The sequence below is a fragment of the Lissotriton vulgaris genome, chromosome 9, assembly GCF_964263255.1.
Source record: "Lissotriton vulgaris chromosome 9, aLisVul1.2, whole genome shotgun sequence".
NCBI lineage: Eukaryota > Metazoa > Chordata > Amphibia > Caudata > Salamandridae > Lissotriton > Lissotriton vulgaris.
In genome coordinates, this window is record NC_141697.1 from 785,668,064 (window position 1) to 785,690,660 (window position 22,597).

The 22,597-nt window shown below is 46.9% G+C and overlaps 1 protein-coding gene across 1 annotated transcript in view; it reads right to left on the minus strand.

Annotated features, from left to right (window-relative positions):
- BBS1 (Bardet-Biedl syndrome 1) overlaps positions 1 to 22,597 on the minus strand; it is a 591,426-nt gene that overhangs the window by 563,377 nt on the left and 5,452 nt on the right. Inside the window, exon 2 of the mRNA XM_086938512.1 lies at positions 10,940 to 11,016. Coding sequence (XP_086794638.1) covers positions 10,940 to 11,016 — 77 coding nt within the window. The remainder of the gene's footprint in view (positions 1 to 10,939; positions 11,017 to 22,597) is intronic.

The following is a 22,597-nucleotide window of genomic DNA, read 5'->3' on the forward strand; positions in this document are numbered from 1 at the left end:
GTGCCTAAACCCCTCAGATCCTTCATTGAATGGCAGGCTGATTAAATTTCTTAAAGCATTCACAAAGTTGTGCTAAAAGGGTCGGAAGCACAAAAAAAACTGTGGACTAATTCAATGCACTGAACCTTTTCTAACACTGATCCTGTTTGTTTTTAGAATCCTCAGAAGATATAAAATGATAGTATGTTTAAGTCTTTCCTTTTAACCTTTTGTTACAATATTGTTCTTATCTGCTTTTGCTATCTGTTCTAAATTGTTATGGTTTTAATTAACTAAACAATAAATATTACTTACTTATAAATAAAAGAGTCAAATGGAGTTTTCTGATCACTGGCTCATTGACTTCCAGGTGAAGAAAGTTACATGGCTGCCTGAATGATGGTTCGTCGAGTGCAAGGGTAGACAAATCCAAGAATAGGTTTGAGGCCTTCACAAGAGTATGAAACACATGCCTACTACCAATTTGGCCTGTGCTTCAAAGGTTAAGGTGTGGCCTACCCAGACAGCTAGATTTTTGACAGTGGTCTTGGGTCAAGGGGGAGCCTAAGGTGAGGAAGGCCACCAACGGTGGCCTTCGGAGTGGGTATCTTTACATAACAGGAGAATGTCTGTTTTTTCTTGCATTCAGTCATAAAAGTTGACATCCATCCACTCTGCGACCGCAAGCATTGTCCTTGTAAAATGGCCAAATCTGATTTAAGATTGTCAGAGGAGAGCACGAGCTGGGTGTCATCTGCATAAGATGCCAGCGCAGTCCCCAATGATTTCAAGACCTGACATAGGTTGAATATAAATATTGAACATGGTAGGGCTCAGTGAAGAGACCTGGGGAACGCTGGGACAAGGAGTATGCGATTGGAAACTGTAAGAGGGGTGAAATGACCAGGGAAAAAAAAAAAAAACGCTCAAATAAAAAAATTATTTAAAAAAGAGGAGAACCAGGACAGTACAGACCCACCTATGCCAATATCCTATAAGCGATGGAGCAATATTTTGTGGGACAACGTATTAAATGCAGATACCATGCGATGTGCCAGCCTAAAGCCATTTTGAGACGACCAGAAATCTGGTTGTCTTCTAGAAACTTAGTTAGAATGGCATTGACAAGACTCTCTGCTACCTTGGCAAGGAAAGGCAGGAGAGAGATGAAGCAGAAGTTTTCAGACTTGGAAGCATGCAAATACGTTTTTTTCATGAGGAGAGGTGACATTGGCATGCTTCCAGGGACCAGGTACAGATGCCAATAAAAAACAAAGATTCATCAGTTCTCGACTGGGTGGGAGTAGAGAGTTCTGAATTTTGAGGAACACATCTGTTTTAAGTGGGTCAGAAGGCGAGCCGATTTGACTTGACAACATAGAATAAGTAACTCAGGCAGGTGCAAAGGGGATAGTGGATTGAGCAAGGGCGGAACAGTGTTAGAAGTGCCATCTGGCCTCACTGTGGTAGCATTAGAGGTAAAGTTCAGATAAATATCCTCTATCTTGCCAATAAAATATTCAGCTAACTTCTCGCAATGTAGATTGGAGACTTTAGTGGAGTCCAATGAAAGTAATGGTTTTCGGGATACTGTTTAAGGAGTTAAAAATTTATTTTGCAAGGTTGTTCCCACTCCTAATTTTATTTGCAAAGTATTCGGTCATGGATTTCCGAATCAGTCTATAGTTGGACTGAATAGGTGTTCTGTGTTGCATTTTTAGAGAAGGATCATATGATTTCCTCCAAGAAGGCCTTTCATTGTTTTCTAGCAGAGATCAGGGTTTCATTAAACCAGGGGGCAGCATACTATTTCCTACCACAAGTCAGTCTAACAGGAATGAAGGTGCCTATGGCTGAGGTAAGCCAATATTTTATTCTAAGCATTCTGTGAATCACAGCTCATATACTCAAGACTGTCCCTAGAATAAGCTTTCACTTGGGTAACTGAGGAGCATTCAATGTTTCGAAAAAGTTCTTAAACAAATCATTTTACTCAGGCCTTTGAGTGATTGACTGGATATTTATGGGGTGGGTGACTACCGGGAAATGGGTGTTTTAGCATTTCCTGCATTTTAATTCTATTTGATTTGTACTTGACATTCCAGCAACTTAACAACTCAGTGCTCTGAAGATGGCTACCGGAGGAACAGTAAAATTAAATAACAGGCCCACCTGCATGCTGATCATAAATTGCTGGGGCACAGGTTCCAAACATACATACTGAAAAGCCAGCATTTACTAGACAGAGCAGAGTTAGTAGAAATCTGATAGTAATCCCCTCTAATCCTCTTTCAAAGATTGTCTTGGAAAAGAGAGTGGAGACACTGCTCTGCTGGAGCTTCAAAGATCCAAAAACCATGGAACCATCTGGTGTGAGCAGAAGAGTAGTCTAAGAAACAATGCCCGCTCACTGTGCATAGAAATGTCAAATGTGCCCATCTATGTTTAGCAGTTACTTTCTATTTTTGACTCTTGTAGACCAGTCACACTCACGCATCAACAGGGAGTGGCTGCACATTTAAGATGCTGGAGGTGCCCATGATTGCTAAATTTATTACAATGGTAGGGGGCGTGGCCAAAACATGGCCGAGTAGGACGTGTGTCTGCAGAGCTCAGGCTTGCTTCAGTGATTGTCAGATAATATGGTAGCCCACAGTCCTGCAAACCGGTGTGTTTGACTCTACGGAGGTCCCTGATCCCGCCGGCGGTCTCGGTGGGCGGTCCGGGAGCCGGGAGCCCACGCTAGGCGTGGAATAGAGGACGAGCTCGAAACCCCTAGAACGCGGCCCAAGATGGCACTGCTGTGAACCTGTCGGCATTGCGGAGCGCCAGGGGATGCGGCACCTTGCGGGGCAGCCCGGCTTTCGGGAGCGTGTCGCTTTGTGAACGGCCTGTGGTGGCAGCGGTGGATAGGCGGCCCGACGCAGACCCGCGCCGGACCGGAGCAGCTGAGGTCCCGTCTGCAGGAGTGGTGGAAATTGGGCAGGCCTGGAGGCCTCACGAAGACCTGCGGTGGCCTACGGTGAGAGCGGCCGGCCGGGAGAGCACAGCCGACGGAGGCACCACTGACGGGCCCGGGGCCGCCGCAGCCTGGATTGGGGGACGCCGGCTCTGACTGCCTGCTGGAGTCGGGCGTGAGGGGGGAGACGGCCCGATATTGGACTGTGCCTGGACGCTGGCGGGTCCCCCCTCCCCCCTCCCATAATTGACTGGGGAGAGTGTCTAGGGCCCGAGGGGCCCAGAGGGGTCCGGGAGGTCCATGGTGAAGGCCGGCATCGGAGCGGTCCTGCGGAGGGGGAGTCTGTGATCCGCCTCGGCTCCCCCCCTCCCCCGCTACGCGTTGCCTGAGGAGAGCGGGACTGGGCCGGGAGGAGACCCCCAGCCAGCTCGGGTGCAGGCGACTGGACTAGGCTGACTTGGAGGATTGGCCTGCACCCCCCAAGGGGACACGAGAGTCTGGTCAGTGGGGCGGTGGCTCGCAGAGGAGAGGGGCAACAGCAAGAGGGCGCCGGCTGGGCCTCTGGAGCTGGGTGTGGAGTTCCTGGGGCAGGGGTTGCTAGGCCAGTGCCCCAGGCTATAGCAGAGGAGAGAGCCCCGGGGGACTATATGACGACCAACAGCTGAGGAGGTGAGGTGCCCATTTTGCCCCTGGTGCCTGGTTCTGCCCTCAACAACCCCCCCACCCCGAGTGCCTGGCGACAGACCACCAAGGGGCTTCCTGGAGTGGCCAAGGGACGGGCACGTGTGGCGCCTGGTGGGAAGCTAACATTGGAGGGCTGCCCTAAAGAGAGATAGTGAGAACGGTGAGGGGCGGCAAGAACCGGAGAGGACAGCGGATAGCAAGGACCCTGCCGAAGCACTGTTAGTGGACAGCGCAACATGGGCAAGAAGACTAAAGATCCTAGGACCCCCCGACAGGGGACTCTAGACCGATACACCACGGCGCCCCTCCCCCCGGACACCGGCTCCCCGGAAGTGCGTACAGACACGGCCCTATTGATGGGGGCTATACAAGCGTCCCGAGAGGACATACAAGCGTCTTGTGCGTCCCTGGAAACCAAGATCGGGGAGGTGGGCTCCGAGGTCACGCTCCTGCGGCAGGACTTTCGAAACTTAACGGAGCGAGTGACGGTGGCTGGGACTAGACTGGGGAGGCCGAAGACACCATCCAGGACTTGAAGAAGGGCATGGCGGAGCTCCAATCCTTGCATTAACAGCTCCTGTGGAAGGTGGACGATGCAGAAAACAGAGCCAGGCGTAATAACCTCCGTTTTGTGGGCTTTAGGGAAGGAATTGAAGGGGCCAAAATGGCGGAGTTCCTGCACTTCTGGCTGCTGCATACTTTTCCGAAAGATAAGTTCTCGACCTGCTTTGTGATCGGGCACTGCTGGCAAAGCCGCCAGTGGGTGCTAGGCCGCGGCCAGTCATTGCCCATTTCCTGAATTTCTTGGATAGAGACATGATCTTAAGGGAAGCTAGAAAGCTAGGGGAAATCCGTCTGGAGAATGCACAGATCATGATATTTCCGGACTACAGCCAGGAAGTGCAGAAGCAGAGGCGCTCCTTTGATGCGGTGAAAGGTAAACTAAGGGATCTCCGCATTCAGTACATGCTTCTCTTCTCTGCAAAGTTAAAAGTCATCTACAAGGAGAGAACGTACTTCTTTCCACACCCGGAAGACGCATGGCAGTGGCTGGAGGTGCGCCCCCCCCCCCCCCCCCCCCCCTTGACAAGACTTGCGGCAGGGGCTCGGCCTCCCTGGACTCCGGTCGGCTGACGGGTCCCAGGTTTCACTGCTTTGCTGGGAACGTACGGTCGGAGGGAGAGGAAGAGCCAGGTGGAACTTCTTCGGAGGGTGAAGACACGGAAGAACAATCTCTGCATCCCTTGGTAGTGGCGATCAACAACTTGGAACAGGAACCGACTCAGGTAGTGGGGACATCGCAAGGAGACCCTCTGGATTCTAATCCGTGAAGCTGGGACATGTTGGGCTGACCGAGTATGGACTCAGTGGCCGGGAGCACGCAAGTTGGACAACACCCTACAGTTTGCTTTGTTCTCTGGTCTAATGTTCTTTATTGTTCGTACCTGCTTACAAGAATACCTGTGTATGTTTCTTGGTTAAAGGTTTCAGAGCAGGTTTCTTGGGGGAAAGATTGGGAGGGCGACAGACCTCCTTCACCTGGAAGGCCTAATCTCTGTCTTAAGATGGTGATGGGACTGGAGGGGAGAGGGAGGTGGGGTGGGGGGCTGTGGGGGGAAGTTAATACTTTTTTGGGATTAGGAGGGGGGGCAGATCTAGATGAGTCAACACTCTGGTTGGGGTTGTTTTCAGGGGGGGGGCCCAACTCCTTCTGCAATTGAGAGTTTTATGGTACGATGCCCTGTACACTGCTAGATACTCATGGGACGGAGGTCCAGGCTCGAGGGCGGGGCTAAAATCCTCACCTGGAACGTGAATGGCCTGGGCAACAAAGTTAAAAGGGGATTGGTACAAGCCTATGTGTAACGGGTGGGACCTGATATTGTCCTGATGCAGGAGACGCACCTTCAGGGCACCAAGTGTGGCTTCCTGGCGAGGGGTTCTTACAGAGTGCTAGCGCATGCGGGGTACACAATGGGCTCCAGGGGGGTTGCCATCCTGATTAAGAAGACTCCCCACTTTGTGGTCGCGCAGCCTTGGACGGACCCACTGGTGACCTACGTGGGGGTGTGGGGAACATGGGGACGACAGGAGCTTACAATCATTTCCGTTTATGCACCGCCAAAGCTGCAGACCAGGACACTGTCGGTGTCACAGACATTCTACTAAATACATCGGAGACCTTGCAGGTGGTAGGGGGGAATTTTAATGATGTCATGTCTTCAGCACAGGATAGGTCAGGATGTAGATCTAGGGACTCGACCCCAACTCCTCTGGCTAGAACAGTCTCCACCCTGGGACTAGTGGACGTATGGAGGTGGCTGCACCCAGACGCTAGCATCTACTCGTATTTCTCAGGGGCCCATAGGGTTTACTCAAGACTAGACTAAATGTTTATGTCCAGACAGGCATTAAGTGTGGAGGATATGGCGGAGTATCAAGCGAGAGGTATCTCGGACCACTCGCCTCTCCTGGCACAGGTGGGAGGGCGACGGGCGGTGGGGGCAAAGAATTGGCGGCTGACGGCTTGGGATTTACAGAATAAGGATCTACTGAAGGGGCCTAAGAGCGGATGTGAAGGTCTACCTAGCGGAAAATGAGGGCTCAGTCTCGTCAGGGGTAGTCCTCTGGGAAGCCCTTAAGGCGGTTTTGCGGGACAGGGCCCAGAACAGACTAGCATGGGAAAAGAGTAAAGCGCAGGAGGAGGTACGGACTCTGGAAGCTCAGATTTTGGACTTGGAGGGCGACCATGTGGCCGGTAAAGACCCTCAGACTCTTAGGCGGCTTTTGGATGCGCAGCGTCAATATAGGGATTTGGCGATGGGTGAGGCAAAGACGCCGGTGCTTGCGACTTTACAAAGGCTGTACGATGTAGGGGATAAGTCGGGGAGACTCTTGGTGTGGTTGAGCAGGAAAGAGAGATGCTCGGTGGGTGGAGCAGGTGAGGGACGAACGGAGGCAATTGCGGCGGACGGGCTCGCAGATTGCTTAGACCTTTGCCGCCTACTACGGGGCCTTTTATGAGGCTAGGAACCTGGGTACACAAGATGACGCGTTGAGATACATGGCCCATATCGACATCCCCGTTCTTTCGGATGAAGACCAGCAGGACTTAGAGGGGGGTATAACCATAGATGAAATTAAGGAGGCCTTCACCAAACTTCGTCCGGGGAAATCCCCAGGCCCCAATGTGTTTCCCGCTGAATTCTTTAAAAAAACAGCGGATCTCCTTGCTCGCCACCTCTTGGTACTGTTTGAAGGAGCGGCACAGGAGGGTATGCTGCCGCCTGACTTACGCATGGCCACAATTATTCCGATATATAAGGTGGGTAAACCTCGAGAGGACTGTGCGTCGTACCGCCCCATATCGCTGCTGAACGTGAAGGTTAAACTCCTAGCAACAATCTTAGCTCTTAGATTACGACGGGTGATCCCTGACCTGGTCCATTTGGACCAGACAGGTTTTCTGCCGGATGGGGCAACCAGACTGAATCTCAGAAGGACCCACAACTGGTTGATGGAGGTGTATGCTCGGTGGGACCCTCACTTGTTTCTATCCCTGGACGCCGAAAAGGCATTTGACGCGGTACATTGTCCCTTCCTCGAAGGAGTGTTGTCCAGGTTCGGCTTCGGACCTAAGTTTAGGAAGTGGGTGTGGTTGTTGTATACGGATCCAAGAGCCAGAGTTTAAGTCAACGGTGTGTTATGTGAGGATTTCCCCATAAGAAGGGGGACCCGACAGGGGTGCCCCTTGTCCCCGTTGCTTTTCGCCCTAACCATAGAAGTAGTGGCATGCGAGATCCGACAGAACGAGGATATTAGGGGCTTTAGAATCAACCAGTCTGACCCCCACAAAGAAAAAATATCGTTGTATGCGGACAACGTCCTCTTGTATATCACTCACCCTGTCACCACAGTTCCAGCGTTGTTCGCGGTGCTGGGCCGTTATGGCGCCCACGCGGGCTATCAGATTAATTGGCATAGGTCAATTAACTACAACCCCCTGGGGGGAGAGGACTGGTCCTACTTGCCTGGGACGCTGAGAACTATGGACAAGGGGTTTGTGTATTTGGGGGTGTATATGACATTGGATAGAAACCTCTCCTACAAGAGGAACGTCAAGCGGGCGTTGGATAATTTCGCCGAGGATGCTGCTAGGTGGAAGGCGCTCACCCTCACGATCTTGGGCCGAGCAGCCATGTTTAAAATGATTACGCTACCAAGGTTTTTGTAGGCCTTTCAGAATGAATACTTCCCGCTTCCTCACCAGGTTTTTAATGATATGAACGCAGAGTTGAGATCCTTGCTATGGCTGGGGAAACAGTCCAGGGTAGCACTGGGAACTCTGCAGCGGAACCAGTATAATGGTGGAAATTCCCTGCCAAACATCAAAGCCTATTACTGGGCGGAACATCTCACCCCCATCAATGAATGGTTGCATGCCCCGGCAATGCATCCCACTTACGGCCTAGAGAGGAGAACTATGGCGCGGCGCATCTGCCTACACTATATATATGGAGGCAAGGGGAAGGAACGACTGCATTCAGCTACCAGGGTCACGCTGGGGACATGGGAGAGGGAGACTAGGGCAATAGGCTGGAAGCACACACCGACGAAACGGACCCCAATATGGCACTTCACTTGGCTAAAGGAGCTACTAAAGCTGCGTGGGTTCTAGAGATGGGATGACATTGGTATCTCTGTATTGGGGGACCTGAGGAAGAGAGGGGAATTAAATTCCTTTCAGGTTTTAAGGGCGGAATTTGGGCTGCACCACACACAGTACTATAGATATGTGCAGCTGCGACATGCATGGCGGGCAGAGGAGGCTCTGGTGGGGCCATTCCCGGAGTATGCACCACTGGAGGGGCGCCTGTTGCAGGAACGTATCCCGTGCAAGGCAGTCTCCCTGACTTATAAAACATTGATCAATAATACGCCAGATGGGTTAGTAAAACTTAGAGAATCATGGGTGCAGGATGTAGGGGAGATGGATAAAGTGGATTGGGACACGGCCCTGATGCACCCGAGGGAAGGTGCCATCAAGTCCTGCCTATGGCTTGTCCAGTATAAAATCTTGCACAGGGTTTATTACGACAGGGTACGCCTACACCGTATGGGGAGGGCTAGCGACACACAGTGCCTCAGATGTGGTCAGGAGAGGGGGGATTTTTACCACATTATTTGGCTGAGCCCCAACATACAGAAGTATTGGACAGGGGTCTTGAGGGAGTTGGGGGAGGTTCTGGAGGTCACCCTACCGCTAGGTCCCAAATTGGTCTTGCTAGGCATAACAAATTATTGACCTGATCTTTGTAGTTCTGGCTATGGTGGTAGCTAAGAGGGATGTGGCGAAGGCGTGGGGGGCCTCTACCCCGCCAAGGCTGGATGAGTGGAGGAAGGGTATGGACCTATACATGGCTGCAGAGAGGGTCACGTACAAGGCAAGGGGGTGCCCTAAGAAGTTCAACATAGTGTGGGGGAAATGGCGCCAATACCATGGCTTGGATGGAGGACTGTGAACCAAGGAGGGAGGGGTGCTCGGCTGCTTTGGTTGGGAGGTGGATTTAATTGGGTCTGTGCTTTAGTGTTCTGGGGTCTTCGGAGAAGCAATTTAAAGCACGGTGGAGAGGAAGATGGAAGTATAATTTTGTGGGAGGGGGGAGGAGGGTGGGGCGGATGAAGGGTGGTGGTTGATGGTGTTTTATGACATGCCAGTTGTGTTTATGCACTGGAAAAAACAAATAAAAAAAAATAAATTTTAAATTATTACAATGGTTCATTACATTTAGCAGACTTTGGAATGTGTGTGTAACCACCTAAGGATATGCTATCTTCAGACCTTATAAGTGTGCATCACTGAAATCAATATATACATATGAACATCACAGTATCGGTCAAGCAGTAAGCCTCCATCTGCACAGAGGAACTGATGGGGATCAAACAGAGTCCATGCAGACATAGAGGAGGTAAGCTTTCATCATTGGCGGGGACTAGATGCTTCCTCTCACCCCCATGCACAGATTTCAGACCACTTTTTTCAACTAATCCTTCACAGTTCTTTGGTGTTTCCAGATTGTCAATTGTTGCTCAGTCAGATTTGCTTATTTCAGATCATGAACAAATACAATAGGAGGGTCTCCCACACTGGCTGCGTATCTCCAGAGAAAGGGATGTAAACCGAACGATTACATTTACTAAACATCAATTAACGTATAATCAAAACATTTTCAACAGATGCAGTGGTTAATCCAAAACATGAACCAGATTTCCTGTTTCAGTGCTCTGGTCTCTATGAATCTGTTAAAACAAGAAACTGCTTCACCTGCGAGCCCGGAGGAATTCAATAGGGGGCAGCGGACTGAAGGTTGGTGGTTCATTTTCTGTAGAATACTGATACCAATCTTCTGCCTCAAAAAAGTGGGCAGGACCACATTATGTCAGCACTCAAGCCCAACGTAACGCCCGGGCATTAAGAAAAGGAAAGAGAGTATTATGCTTAAATAGGTTTCACGAGCAGCAAGTGGGATCCAAATATTGGCAGTGAAAATAAAGCAAGAGGCACACATGGACTCTCGGATCAAAAACCAATGGTCATAGAATTGAATGGTTTTGACAGGGATCACAAGAAACAGGTGCCCTCTATTAAAAGGAGGCAACACATTTCTCAAATGTTTTAAGAATAACCTGTTCTGATTAAATTTTATGTGTATCATACCAGCCTTGCCAATGTACTGATGAGGTCCAAAAGTACAAGGGCACCTGGCAAAATTCAATTACCTCTTAATTTAAAGATGAAAAAGGTTTCAGGCTTCAATGACCATTACAATTTAAGTGCAGGCTCAAATGGCCAGGTTCATGCACCAGGGATTGATGCACATGATGCACAGGGTAGCTGGTGGGCCCGAGGGGTAACAGTTAATAATAAAATGAAGTGATCGGAACACCGGCAACACAATCTTAATGAGCAACACAGGACTTGGTGGATTTAGACAAAGCAGTCAGTTGGTAGATCCATCATAGTTCTTTCATTGTTTGAGAACCGGACCACTTTAATGACAGGCACTGAGTTTACAGAACATTCAAGTTGTGTTTCTTAGTGCACAACTGTAGAGAAGGTGTGAGACCGCCTACTCCAAGTACACCATCAGTAAAACAGATATTGAATACCCGAAAGTCCCTGATCATGCATTAATATGAATGAGGTACAGGCAGAGGATTAGGGCTTATGACATAATGCTGTCAGAATAGCACAGAGAAGCAAAGATTAGACGGTGCTCTTATACATCAAAAGTAATATAACAAAAATTAACTTACCCGTACAAGAGGAGAATGTGCACAAATTTGCCACTGGATCATAGTGAGCATCCAGCCACTTAGAGTTTGCTTCACTACTGTTGATCAAACGAAAGGAAAAATAATGTGAAATTTACAATCTTCCATGCAACTTCCCAATAAATATCAACTACAATATTCAATTAGAGAGCATCAAGCCGGTTCACTGTTGGTAATGTGTTTTACTAATTAAGGAAACCTAAAGTCAAGTCTATTGTAAAGTCAGACCCACATAAACCATTTGCCAGCCTGTAACAGAAGAAAACTATACATAAACTTTGTGAACGAGGCTACGAAATAGAGAGCGCTAGAGAGAGAGCGGAGGTACAATGGATCCCTTAACTTTCTTGGCTTTTACGAATAGCCACAAAGCGAAAGACAGAAACACAACTGTAGGAGCATTTGCTGCAGTAAGAGAATAGCACAATGCACACTGCACGGTTCTCCGTAGTATGGCTCTCCTTCTACCAGAACGCACCGGATGCCAGAAGGCAGTTCAAGATTCTGGATAAGAACCCAGTCCATTATTCAGAGAGCGAATCTGAGAAGTGCTTTGTCCTGCAAATTGCTTTAAATAGTACCACTCAGATATAAAAAGGAGAAAATTGTGCTTTCAGATAATTACAAGCTTTAATTTGAGAGGATAAAGTTTGCTTGCCTGAAATGAAAACTTTGGAATTTGCAAGCTAATGTTTTTGCAACAAAATAATCTCATTCTTAAAATCTGGTCAGCCCTGATTCTTGAATAATAAATTCTGTTCGGTTGGGGAGACTTATTTCCTGATCTTACCTCCTTGGTTCTACAGTGCACTTGCTGCTATGGGTGTTTTTTCATTACTCTTGTGACTGCATTTTATGCTGAGAACCCTTCTGTGACATTATTATTGATAATCTGGTCTGATACACTTGCGTTGTCGAGATTAGTTATCTCACACAGGGTGTTTGCTAATGTAATCTTCTAATGTGGTCACTGTTGCAGCAGACATAACATTTGTTAGTAGATCCAGATAATTTTCATTGATGGGAAGTAGCACTTAGACAAAAAAAGAGCTGGAGACTACATGTTTAGAACATCAATCAATCAAGATTCTTTATTCAGTTTCATAACCATCCAAGGTACAAAACATCCATATAATACACATAACAAATGTAACTTCATTCAGTAAACTTGATACATAAATATAATATAATAGAACAATAAAATGCAATCGTAAACCTTCGCCCCAGCAACCTCATACAGTGCAATTTCATTACAGATGTTACTCTCAGAGTAGCAAATTGATCTCTCAAATTATAATCTTATATTTGCAATAATTTTAAAATTCTTCCTAATTCCTTGTGGATAAAACTCATTATGTATTAAAAAGTGCAATGTTTGAGAAAGTGCTTTTAGAGAGAATTAGCTGATAAATAGTAACTATACAAACACATATACATGATGCATAAATACTTAGAATTGTTTCCACAGGACAACCCATGCACTAAAAATGCTGGAATTTACAACGATTTCAGAAACTTCTCTCCTTTAGTCCAGATGTTAAACAAGAAGTGACGCTGAAAAAACAACCAGACCAAATTTATCAGTCATTAATATTCTTCTCACCCCTCTAAAATGTAGTATCCCCATGGACAATCAGATTGGGCGCAAACATTCTCCTGCATGCACCATGATATTCAGGATATACAAACATAACATGATCAAGGGACTCAGAATTCGTGCTACAAGCTGGGCATGAACAAGACGAGGAGTTTTTATTCCAATTTTTACTGAAAGATCGAAGGGGCAAGTAACCTATCCTAAATCTGATAAACAAGCTCTTGGCCAGCGGTGGTGTAGTATGTCTATATAGTTTTCAAAAGCCGGAGTAGGTTTAAATGCCAAGAACTGCTCAATAAGTGGCCAAAAGAGCTCCTAGTTATCTCTTGCCACACTAGGGACCAATAGGTCGATTTTAAAATCTACTTATCTGTCTTACAAAGTAATTCAGGCGAGTCCCACATTCTCATCAAAGCCAATTTTTTTGCACCAGTCTCGTACAAACCTTAACCAAGGGATCTCCATGGCATGTTCCAAATTCCTTACGTCTCTCAAGGAATCTCTATATTCGCCTAATTCCAGGGTAGTCCAGATACGAATCCAGAATAGTAGTGGTTTTGAGTGCGGCTGATCAGATACTCTTATCATTCCCGTATCAAAATAAAGCGGGGCCAAGGAAATAATTACGGGGACCCAGGGCAATGCTCTGACAAATGAATTCTCAGTCACTGTGTGCCTCATGCTATCATTGTAACCCTAAACCTCAGCATAATACATATGGTGCTTTGGGCCTTCGCTCAATAGGCTTCCAAGGCTGGGGAGATGGAACGTGAGCATATGTTCTTCTGAAAGCGTAGAATGGTCCTAGATCTATGGGATATCGCGGGGGCTTCTTTAATTCATTCATTCATTATTTCTTTATTCGATCAGTTTAAAAAGATCAAAAAAGCACAGAATACATACATTATTACAATGTCATGTCCTTAAAATACTTCATATCCCTTGTATAAGAATAAAAGATGAGATAATAAAATAAGAACCGTTTTGCCACAACCTTTTGTGAGCCAAACTCTGATATACAGTACATGATAACTTTTCCCAAGGCCCTTAGGTACAAGTACCCCACCCTCCTTTTTCTCATGCAGGCCCAGAGAAAAGAGGCTAGTGAAAAACATGTGAAAGGGTCAGTAGTGATTTTAAAAAGAAGAGTTCACTCGCCACTGCCTAACGTTCTTCTGCTTTAAAAGGGGCTTAAAAAAATGATACCTCTCTTTCTTGTAGAGCCTACAAAATAAAATAAAATGCAATTCAGTTTGTCTTGAAAGGGAATCGCATGGACATAAACATTGAATTATTTGGTGGACCGACTTGAATTTGTCTGACAGGTCACCCCCAAATAATCAAAGCTAAAGACTCTTTCCAAGTGGTCTTTTCTCGCCATTACTGGACAGCTTTTGTTAACATTCTTATTAAAGAGCATTAATTTGTTTTTTGCAGCATTTAAACCTAAAGCCCTGTGGTCACAGAACTCCAAAAATATATTTAGCAGATTCTGTAACCACAATTGGGGATTTGGGGATTAATAATTATTCATCTTTGCAGGAGGCTGGCTTAGTATATGGTGCACAAGTATTTAAGTGAAGCACCCTGCACTAATCCAGACAACCCTTATGTTGATTTTAGTCAACCTTAGAAAGCTCTATAAGTGGTAGATGTGGAGAGCAGCCTTCGGGCTTAGTCCAGTGTTAAGCAGCTTGTTTTACCAGTACTAGTCACGTAGCGCAGTTTAAACAAAAAAAGAACTACAGTGTTGTTATAAAAATAGCAATATTTATTATACACACTCACTAATACATTGATATATCTCCTACTCGGAGATATAAACACAATACACACAATATTTCAACAGGAGAACAGGTGAGTAGCACAAATACACAGTGGTCTCCAGGGGGAGACCAAAACATATACTAATAAAGTGGAATGTGAACTGCGACCAAAGTCGAAACTTGACCCAGAAGACTTCCCAGTACCAGCCTTTGTAAGTACCCAGGGACTCCACGGAGGCCGTATGCAAATTGGAAACACAGCCGCATACTCAATGCAAGTCAATGGGGAAGTCGCGGTTGCAGTTTTCAAGAAGTGGACCCTGAAGAAACAGCTTTCAAAATAAATATTCATACAAAAAATGAAAGCAGGAAAAAAAACATTTCGCTTAACCACTGTAAAAGGTTAGGTACCCTTTCTTTGCAGCATCATTTAGGAACATGTTGATGCATACTAGTATTTCCCAAAAATATTCATAATGGAAAATCAGTGTAACCAATTTCAATAACATTATGGGAGGCAAAAATAAACTAGCATTGGCAAAGCCAACAGGTCTGAAATTGGTGGTCAGCTTTTTAGTTTTGTAAATGTGTGACTTGTTTTCGCATGGCTTTTGTAAAACCTTATTGGTGTGGGAGCTGCTGGGCCCTCGCCATTATAACAAACATTGGCAAAAGCAAAAGTTGTTGTCGTCTTAAAAAGCACACACTGCCAGTGTTACTGGCACTGAACAAAACTACTTTGTGTGCCAATATGCTTCTTGTGAAAAAGCAGAATGCTGTCACTCACATTGAAGCCAGACGATACAGAGAGAGAGACAGAATTTTAATAAACTCAAAAGGTCATGGTCAATGCCAGACCAAATTAGAGGCCCAAATATTAAAGAAAGTCTCAAAAGTGCACCCATGGCATATGTCCTTGTATTAAGTGCAGCTATACGGCTTTATTGAATTCCCAAGAATTTACAGAAGTGGGTCAAGAAATTGTTCTTCTAGAAAATATTTGTGGACTGCATTTTAGCAGTGTTTGATTCCGGTCCAGGGAAGACAAGGCTTGGCAGTTCGGGCTGGACCGTTCCCATGAGGCACAGGGTCAAGACTGATTTGCATATGGCCATGTCTGAACTGGGGTGGCGTGGTGAGCAAAATAACGATGAATTAAACCAAGATCGGTTACTGGGGGTGAATGTTCTGCCAATGTGCAACATTCCTTCCATCATCTTGTGTATTTTGCTGTTCACCCTATGTGGGAAGGGTATGCCCAGAAGTGGGTCCCATGCTTACTATGCCACTGGAGTCAAGCTATCCTAGCTGATGACGGCTGATAGCCAGAAACCGGTCCTAGGATGCTTGATTCCGGTCCAGGGAAGACAGGCATTAGAGAATTCACGCACCGATTCTGTCCTTCCTAGAAAGGGACCCCTGGACTTCCTGATCAGTGAAGGCAGACAAAGTATTACTGTTCAACAAGAAGTCCTTCACCAAGCTATTTATACTGACTTGCACCTGGCAACAAGGTAACTCGGGTACCAGGTTCAATCGATGCTTGCCTATAGATACACAGTGAAAACTGGAAAAGAAAATCTCATGCACACTTGGAGAGAGGTTGTCTCAAGTGGTTCCAATGGAGAAATGTAGAGAGAAACAGAGGGACATAATTGTTCAGACCGATCTACAGTCAGCCTTAAAAACAGTACCATAATGGCCATACCAATTGGAAAAATCTGCTGCAAAGACTATCCTACAAGATAACTTCATTCCTCTGTAGAAAACCTGGAATCAGGTGCTCAGACAAATACCATGCAGTATTTCTCCAGGCCCTTCTTTATACTTAACTCCAATACTCCATCCAGAAAGAGGCAGATGTTGTTTTCTACTATATGAAATCTGGATTGAATGAAAAGAAAAATTATCCACTGAGTCATTATGTTTATATTAACTTAGACTGGCCACGCAGAGCTTTTGGACAAACCAAAATGTAACCTGAGAATAATTCATTTCAAATATATTCACCAGGCGTATTATACCTGCATCAATTGTTCCAATATGGGTTTAGAGATACTGATGCATGCAAACGATGTCGACATATGGGTGTCATCTTCTGGCATCTAGCCTGGGCATGCCGAAGGGTGTCAGTTTTCTGGACGGATGTGATCTGCAGACTATCTAATATGATCAATATTGAGCTGCAGTGTGCCCCTCATGTGCGTTTGCTGGGCTTAGTGTCATTCCTAAAGGGAGCGACAGGTAAATTTGTGAGAGTGGCTTTACCCCTGGCCAAGAGGCGCGTGGCAATGAAGTGGGAGGGCACAGCCAGGCCTTTGACTACACAATGGCTTAAAGATCTGGTATACTGCCAGGAAAATGTAGTGTTATATGCAGAAGAACTTCCTGCTTCCTCTAGGCTAACGATATTTGTGAGCCCTGTTGCCATACTTGCGGTCTGTTGAGCAAGAAAAGTCTCCCAAAAATGCAGATCATTACGCATGATTTTCCTTCGCTTACATGTATGATACCTCACTATGCAGTAAAGCTCAGATATTTGTCATTTTTGTTGGATATGTGCAAAATAGCCACAGGTTGTTATGTTGTTCATCAAGTACATGTGTTTTTTGATGCGGTTTCTGTACACTGCATACGATTTATTTAAAACTTTTTTTTTTTTTAAAGGTCACGTGAAGCCGCCGAAGGCAGTGCCGCGTGCTATGAATTGGCACGACACCAAATTGATCTGGATGTACCAAGGTGTGTAGGACCTGCTTGAGGCCAGTAGGGTTGCAAAGATCTTAATGTCTCCATTGATTAGGGATATTGGGCGATAGTCAGCACATGAAGGAGACGGCGGTTGTGTTTTGGGGGATCACCACGATCGTGGAAGTATCTATCTCTGCAGGAAAAGTGCCTAGTCCCCTTACTTCTTCATAGAGGGCCAGGAGTTGCAGGAGGAGACTATCCCAAAGTGCCAGATAATATTCCGCAGGGAACCTGTCAGGACCAGGGTTCTTCCCAGCTGCCACCGCAGATAAAGCCGCTCCTACTGCCTCGACCGAGAAGGGCTCGTACAGGGCCTGAGCATCAGACTGAGAGAAGCAGGTGAAAGGAATGTCATTGAGGAATTGAGCAGAGAAGGCTGCACCTCTTTTGGGTTGGGAAGTGTATAACTGATGGTAGTAATGGGCAAATGCCTGCGTAATTTCAAAAAGGGACTGGAAGGAAGCACCGGGTTTATCTATGATATCCGGCATAATCCTATTCACGCAGTGGTGAGAGGCAGTTAGTATAGCACTTTCCCATTTTTGTCTCCCCATCCGTTGATCCTGGCCTCTGAGGCATGCCATGGATGTTTGGTAGCCTCTATGAATTGAAGGCAAATCTCCTCATGGAGGAGAGCCAGATGTCGGGGGATATCATCATCAGGATCTGTCATGAGCTTAGCCACTAAGCGGAGGGCACGACCCTCCAATTAAGTGATGTGCAGGGAGCAGGAGCGCTCCTGTACATAAATGCATCCTTTAGCACTCCCCCACATTGTAGCTTTACTTGCAGCCCAGAGAGTACCAGTGGTGTCAACCAAGCCCTCATTATCATGATACGTTCTTTACGTAGTGCTTGGACGTAGTCTATGTCCTGCAATTACCAGGCATGGAGACGCCACATGGGTCATAGACCTTCTCTGGAAGAACCAAGGAGTGTGATCAGATATGCCACAGGCAAGAATCTGGACATGGGAAATTGTGCGACAGTCGGGGGCTGGCAGGACGACATGGTCTATACAGGAATGGGAGTGCTGTGCAGAAGATGTGTGAGTGTATGGCACCATCCTGGATGCTAGGTTTTCCACGTATCACAGAGTCCAAATGCAGTGGCCCAGTCAGAAAGGTGCCGGGCACCAGAGCACCTGGACACCGAAGGGAGGTTCGGTAGTATCCATTTTTGAAACAGGGACCACATTAAAATCTCCATCTATTATCGTCTGACCCTGCAGGAGGTCCAAGAGGGCCTTAGAAAGATCATGAAAAAAGGTAATGTGAGCTGTGGGTGGAGCGTAGACACTCTGCAAGTGGATTGTTTGGCCTTTCAAGCATTCCGGTAAGTGCGAAGAAGCGGCCCTGTGAATCACAAATTGCCTCGAAGACGGAGAGGGGAAAGGATCGCCAAAGCAGGATGGACACCCCGTAGGAACCTCGGAAGTACCCTTAGTGAAAGATCCTATTTTATCCCTTACGTGCTAAGAAAGGGGAAACTATTCCCCACGAGATGAGTCTCTTGGAGCAAGAGAACTGCAGGGAGAAAGTGGTGGGCAAAGGTTAGGACCGCAGCGCTCTTCACCCGGCCAAAGAGGCTGTTAACGTTTGAGGACAAAGTGTGTAAAGACAACATCACAGGGGCAAATAGTGAAGCACATATCAAGAAAAGATAAGAGGAGACATCTCTTCTGATGTGGGGCTAGAAGCACGGGTGCATCGCAGAGCATCGGATGTGAATATGTGAGGGTGTGGACCTGAAAATATAAAACAGGCGTTAATACAAATTAGAAGTAACAGTTGAAATAACGGTGTAAGAAAAAGAATTCCCTTGGATCAATGTTGCTAAAAGTCACCTTTCTTACCATCCATTCATATCTCATCCACACTGGTGCCAAAATAAAAGGACCCCCACAGTTATCAGTGTAAACCCACTATGAAGAGAACATACAGATATGAAAAAGGATATACAAATTTATTGGTAAAAAGAGGTTAAAAACATGGTCATAATATTCACATTCATGATCAACAATCTTTTATAAAAACAAATTGTAAACAAGAGACAAATTTGGGTGAATCAAATTGAAAATATCCAAGAAATAACAACAGCTTTGAATTAAAAATCCACCCCATCGCATACTTCCACCCTAGAAGCATCTGGCGCTTTGAAATGGAAAATTAGAAGAGAACGTAACATTTCAGGAAGGTAATTATACATGGTGTTCTCCTTCACTGATAGCAGATAGGAGATTGTGATTGGCGTAAATGAAACAACGTACAGTAGAGAATGTGACTTTGGTCCCATGGATTTTCAACACTAAAAATATCACAGTGCTTGACTAGGGAAAGATTGGTATCCAGCAGGTTCTCAGCAGGTACTACGGCCGTCATGTACAAGGGTGCCCCCACATCCATCTCTTGCTCCCCCATGCCAGAGCAAAGGGAGAGAGGTTCGACAAGGAGGGAGAGAGTTCACTGGAGGAGACATGGAGGGTGACATAAAATGGTTGGCGAGGTGTCTCTTGCGGGAACGGGTACGGTATTGTCGTGGCTTGGGTGGCAGTGGATGCCCAGGCAGCCCGCATCTCCGGCCCCTCGAGGCGAAGCCTCTGCATGAGCTTGAAGGGGTTGTTCCTCTGTGAGCCATAACCAAGCGGATTCTGGAGTCTCAAAAAAATACGATGTATTGGCGTGGATAAAATGGTACTTGGCAGGAAATAGGAGACGATATTGGAGCCCCATTGCCCTGAGATTCTGCATAACCTCGATGTATGCATGGCGCTGTTGGTGCACTTCTCGGGTTTAGTCAGGAAAAAGGAGGACTTTGGCATCGGCACAACAAATTTCAGTTCAGGAGCGGGCCTCCCAGAGAATGGGCATCTCTGTCTCTAACGTTCAGGATTAGTGCGATCATTGGTCTCGGAGAGGCGCCCAGGGGAGGTTTCGGAGTCCGAACTCAATGAGCCCTCTCGATTGGGAAGTAGGAGGATAGTTGATCCGAGGGCATCCAGAATTTAATCCATGTCCCCAGGAAGTCAGCAACCTGCAGAGACTCAGCCCTTCAGGGATGCCAATTATGCGTACATTATTTGCGCTGGGACCGGTTTTCAACATCCTCAGCGCAACGGTGCAGCTCTTATGAGCATGTAAGAAGGTCGGTGACCTGGGCTTCAAGGGAAGTGACTTCATCTTCCTCCCTGGAAATTTGTGATTCATCCTCTGTGATCCAAGCTGTAGCATTTCTGACGTCCTGGTGGAGTAGTGCCACACCCATGCGCACTTCTCCAATCTTGGTTTCCATAGCGGTTTACAAAGCTTGAATTGCTTGGAGGATTGGGGCTAGGTCTGCAGTTGATGAGGAGCCACTTACTACACCCCTAATGCAGCAGAGATGACCATTTGCAAGTCCATGGGAGTTTGGGAAGTTGCCAGACAAACCGTCTTCTTCTTCCCCAGGGTGGGGGTGTGGTGAATATGTAGGGCACTGCCAGAGGCAAAGGAATGTACCACTTGCCACAGCCACTCAACAGCATGAGCAGCCAATCTCGTGATGAATGAGGGAGTGCATTGCAGCATGTGAAGGGGGTCAAAGACGGTGAATCAGGCGTCCCTGAGATCCCCGGGCAGTGGGAGTCACTCCCAGGTGGGTCTCTCACAACGTAGGGCAGAAACAAGGCCAAGAGAAAAGGCAGTCCACGAATCCCAGTCCGGCCACATCCCAGCAGAGGGAGTTGCGCTGTGTTCTAGCAGGAAGCACAGCGGTAGGCCCCAAACGGAGGGGGTGAACACCTCACCAACAATAGAGCTGAGCAGTCCCCGCAGAGTCTCAAGGCCCAGAGGTGGGTCACAGATAATAGGCAGCAAGGGGGGAGGTCAGCACAGTATCCCTCAGAGAAAGTCCATGGGCCAAGCGCCACCTACTTTGTGCAAAGGATGTCAAGGATTGCACAGGTCAGCTACATCAAGGTCTCTAAGCCGATCAGCGGGTTCTGCGCCTCTTAGGGAGGCTGGTCATTTACAGCATTACATATGAGATGCAAATTCCCGGGGGGGCGGGGGCGGTTGGCCTCAGCTCAGTTCCAGTACCAAGAAAAAGTGGCCCACGTAAGTCGCTCCAGAGCACTCACCCCAGCCACCCCAGGGACAGAGGAAGTGAAACAGATGAACTCCCTGCTTCAGCACTCCTTCCCTCGCTTCCGTCTGTCTGGGCCACCACACTCACCAGGTGCTCGTCAGTCCATGCCGCCTGAAGAATTCAGAATGGTCGGGGACCTCTCAAAACACGCAGCTCTCAGCCCTCAGTCAATTCAGGCAGCAAGTCCCATAGCAACTGCTTGGTGTGTCTTTGCCTCTTAGAGGACACACCCGCTCAAAGCAGGAATGTATTGAAGGGTTCAGGTCCTCCAAGGCCCGACTTCAGGCTGGGGCCCTCCACTTGTGCCAACTCGGCCCAGTACTGCACAGATCAGGACCCCCCCCGGCCTGCAATGCCATACAATCCAAGGCTTGGGGAGGATTCTCTGCATGTAGAGCCAAGTTGCAAGCATGCGATTGTTCAGATAAGGAGGTGGGGGGCGTCAAGGCAGAACAGGGCTGCAGCACATCAGAGCTGATCAATGGGCCAAGGGCATGCGCTGCAGGGGGCCCCCTCAGCATAGTACTCAGGCCCAAGAACTCCGGATTAAATCCGGAGCGGGTCCCTCGATGGGCCTTGCAGGATGGGGGGGCTCTACTTTCGTTACGATGCTGCGGTCTGACTCTGGCCACTTCGACCGGTTTAGACAAGCAGCACTGCGAGAATCTTGGGCCCACCTCCATTTAAATAACAGTTCATAAGTCCTACTGTGTTCAACTGCAAAAACACATTAAGTGTTCTGCTCAGTGAGCTGAACAACCGTGGGGCAGCCCTTCAACAGCATACAAAGCAATGAAAAAAGAAACTGGGTAAAGGAGATTACAAGATAATATGTGGAGGGTCAGGCATACCAACTGAAATAAGCATTTGCAATGCAATAGGTCTCACATTAATTAAGTTTGAGCTATTGGCATTGCTAAATATTGCAATACCAATTGCGACAAAATTCTATAAATTGTAGGCCAACATTTTTTTTTTTTTTTTGTAGTAATTGTGGCATGCTGCGCTTTAGATGAATATGTTTAAAAGTAAAGTGCAAGGGGCGAACTTTTTTACACATACCACCAAGTCGCACAGCCATACACTCTGTATGAATCCAATGAATTAATTCCAACCATATTTAATCTTCATTTTTAACCAATATTTCATCTCCGTTTAATCCTTCCTCCTGTTTAAACCGTAGATTTAATTCATTTTATCCATGTTTCGAAGCTGTTTGAATAAACTTCAGGGCACAGGTTGATTCCACACTTCATGATATTTATTCATTAAAAAAACCAATGCATTTCGGTATAAAATAATCCCTTCGTCAGGAGCATCTAAAAAATAATATAAACAAAATAACTATTAATCTTAAACCCAACTTCATTCATATTGTGCATTACATCAATACATGTACAT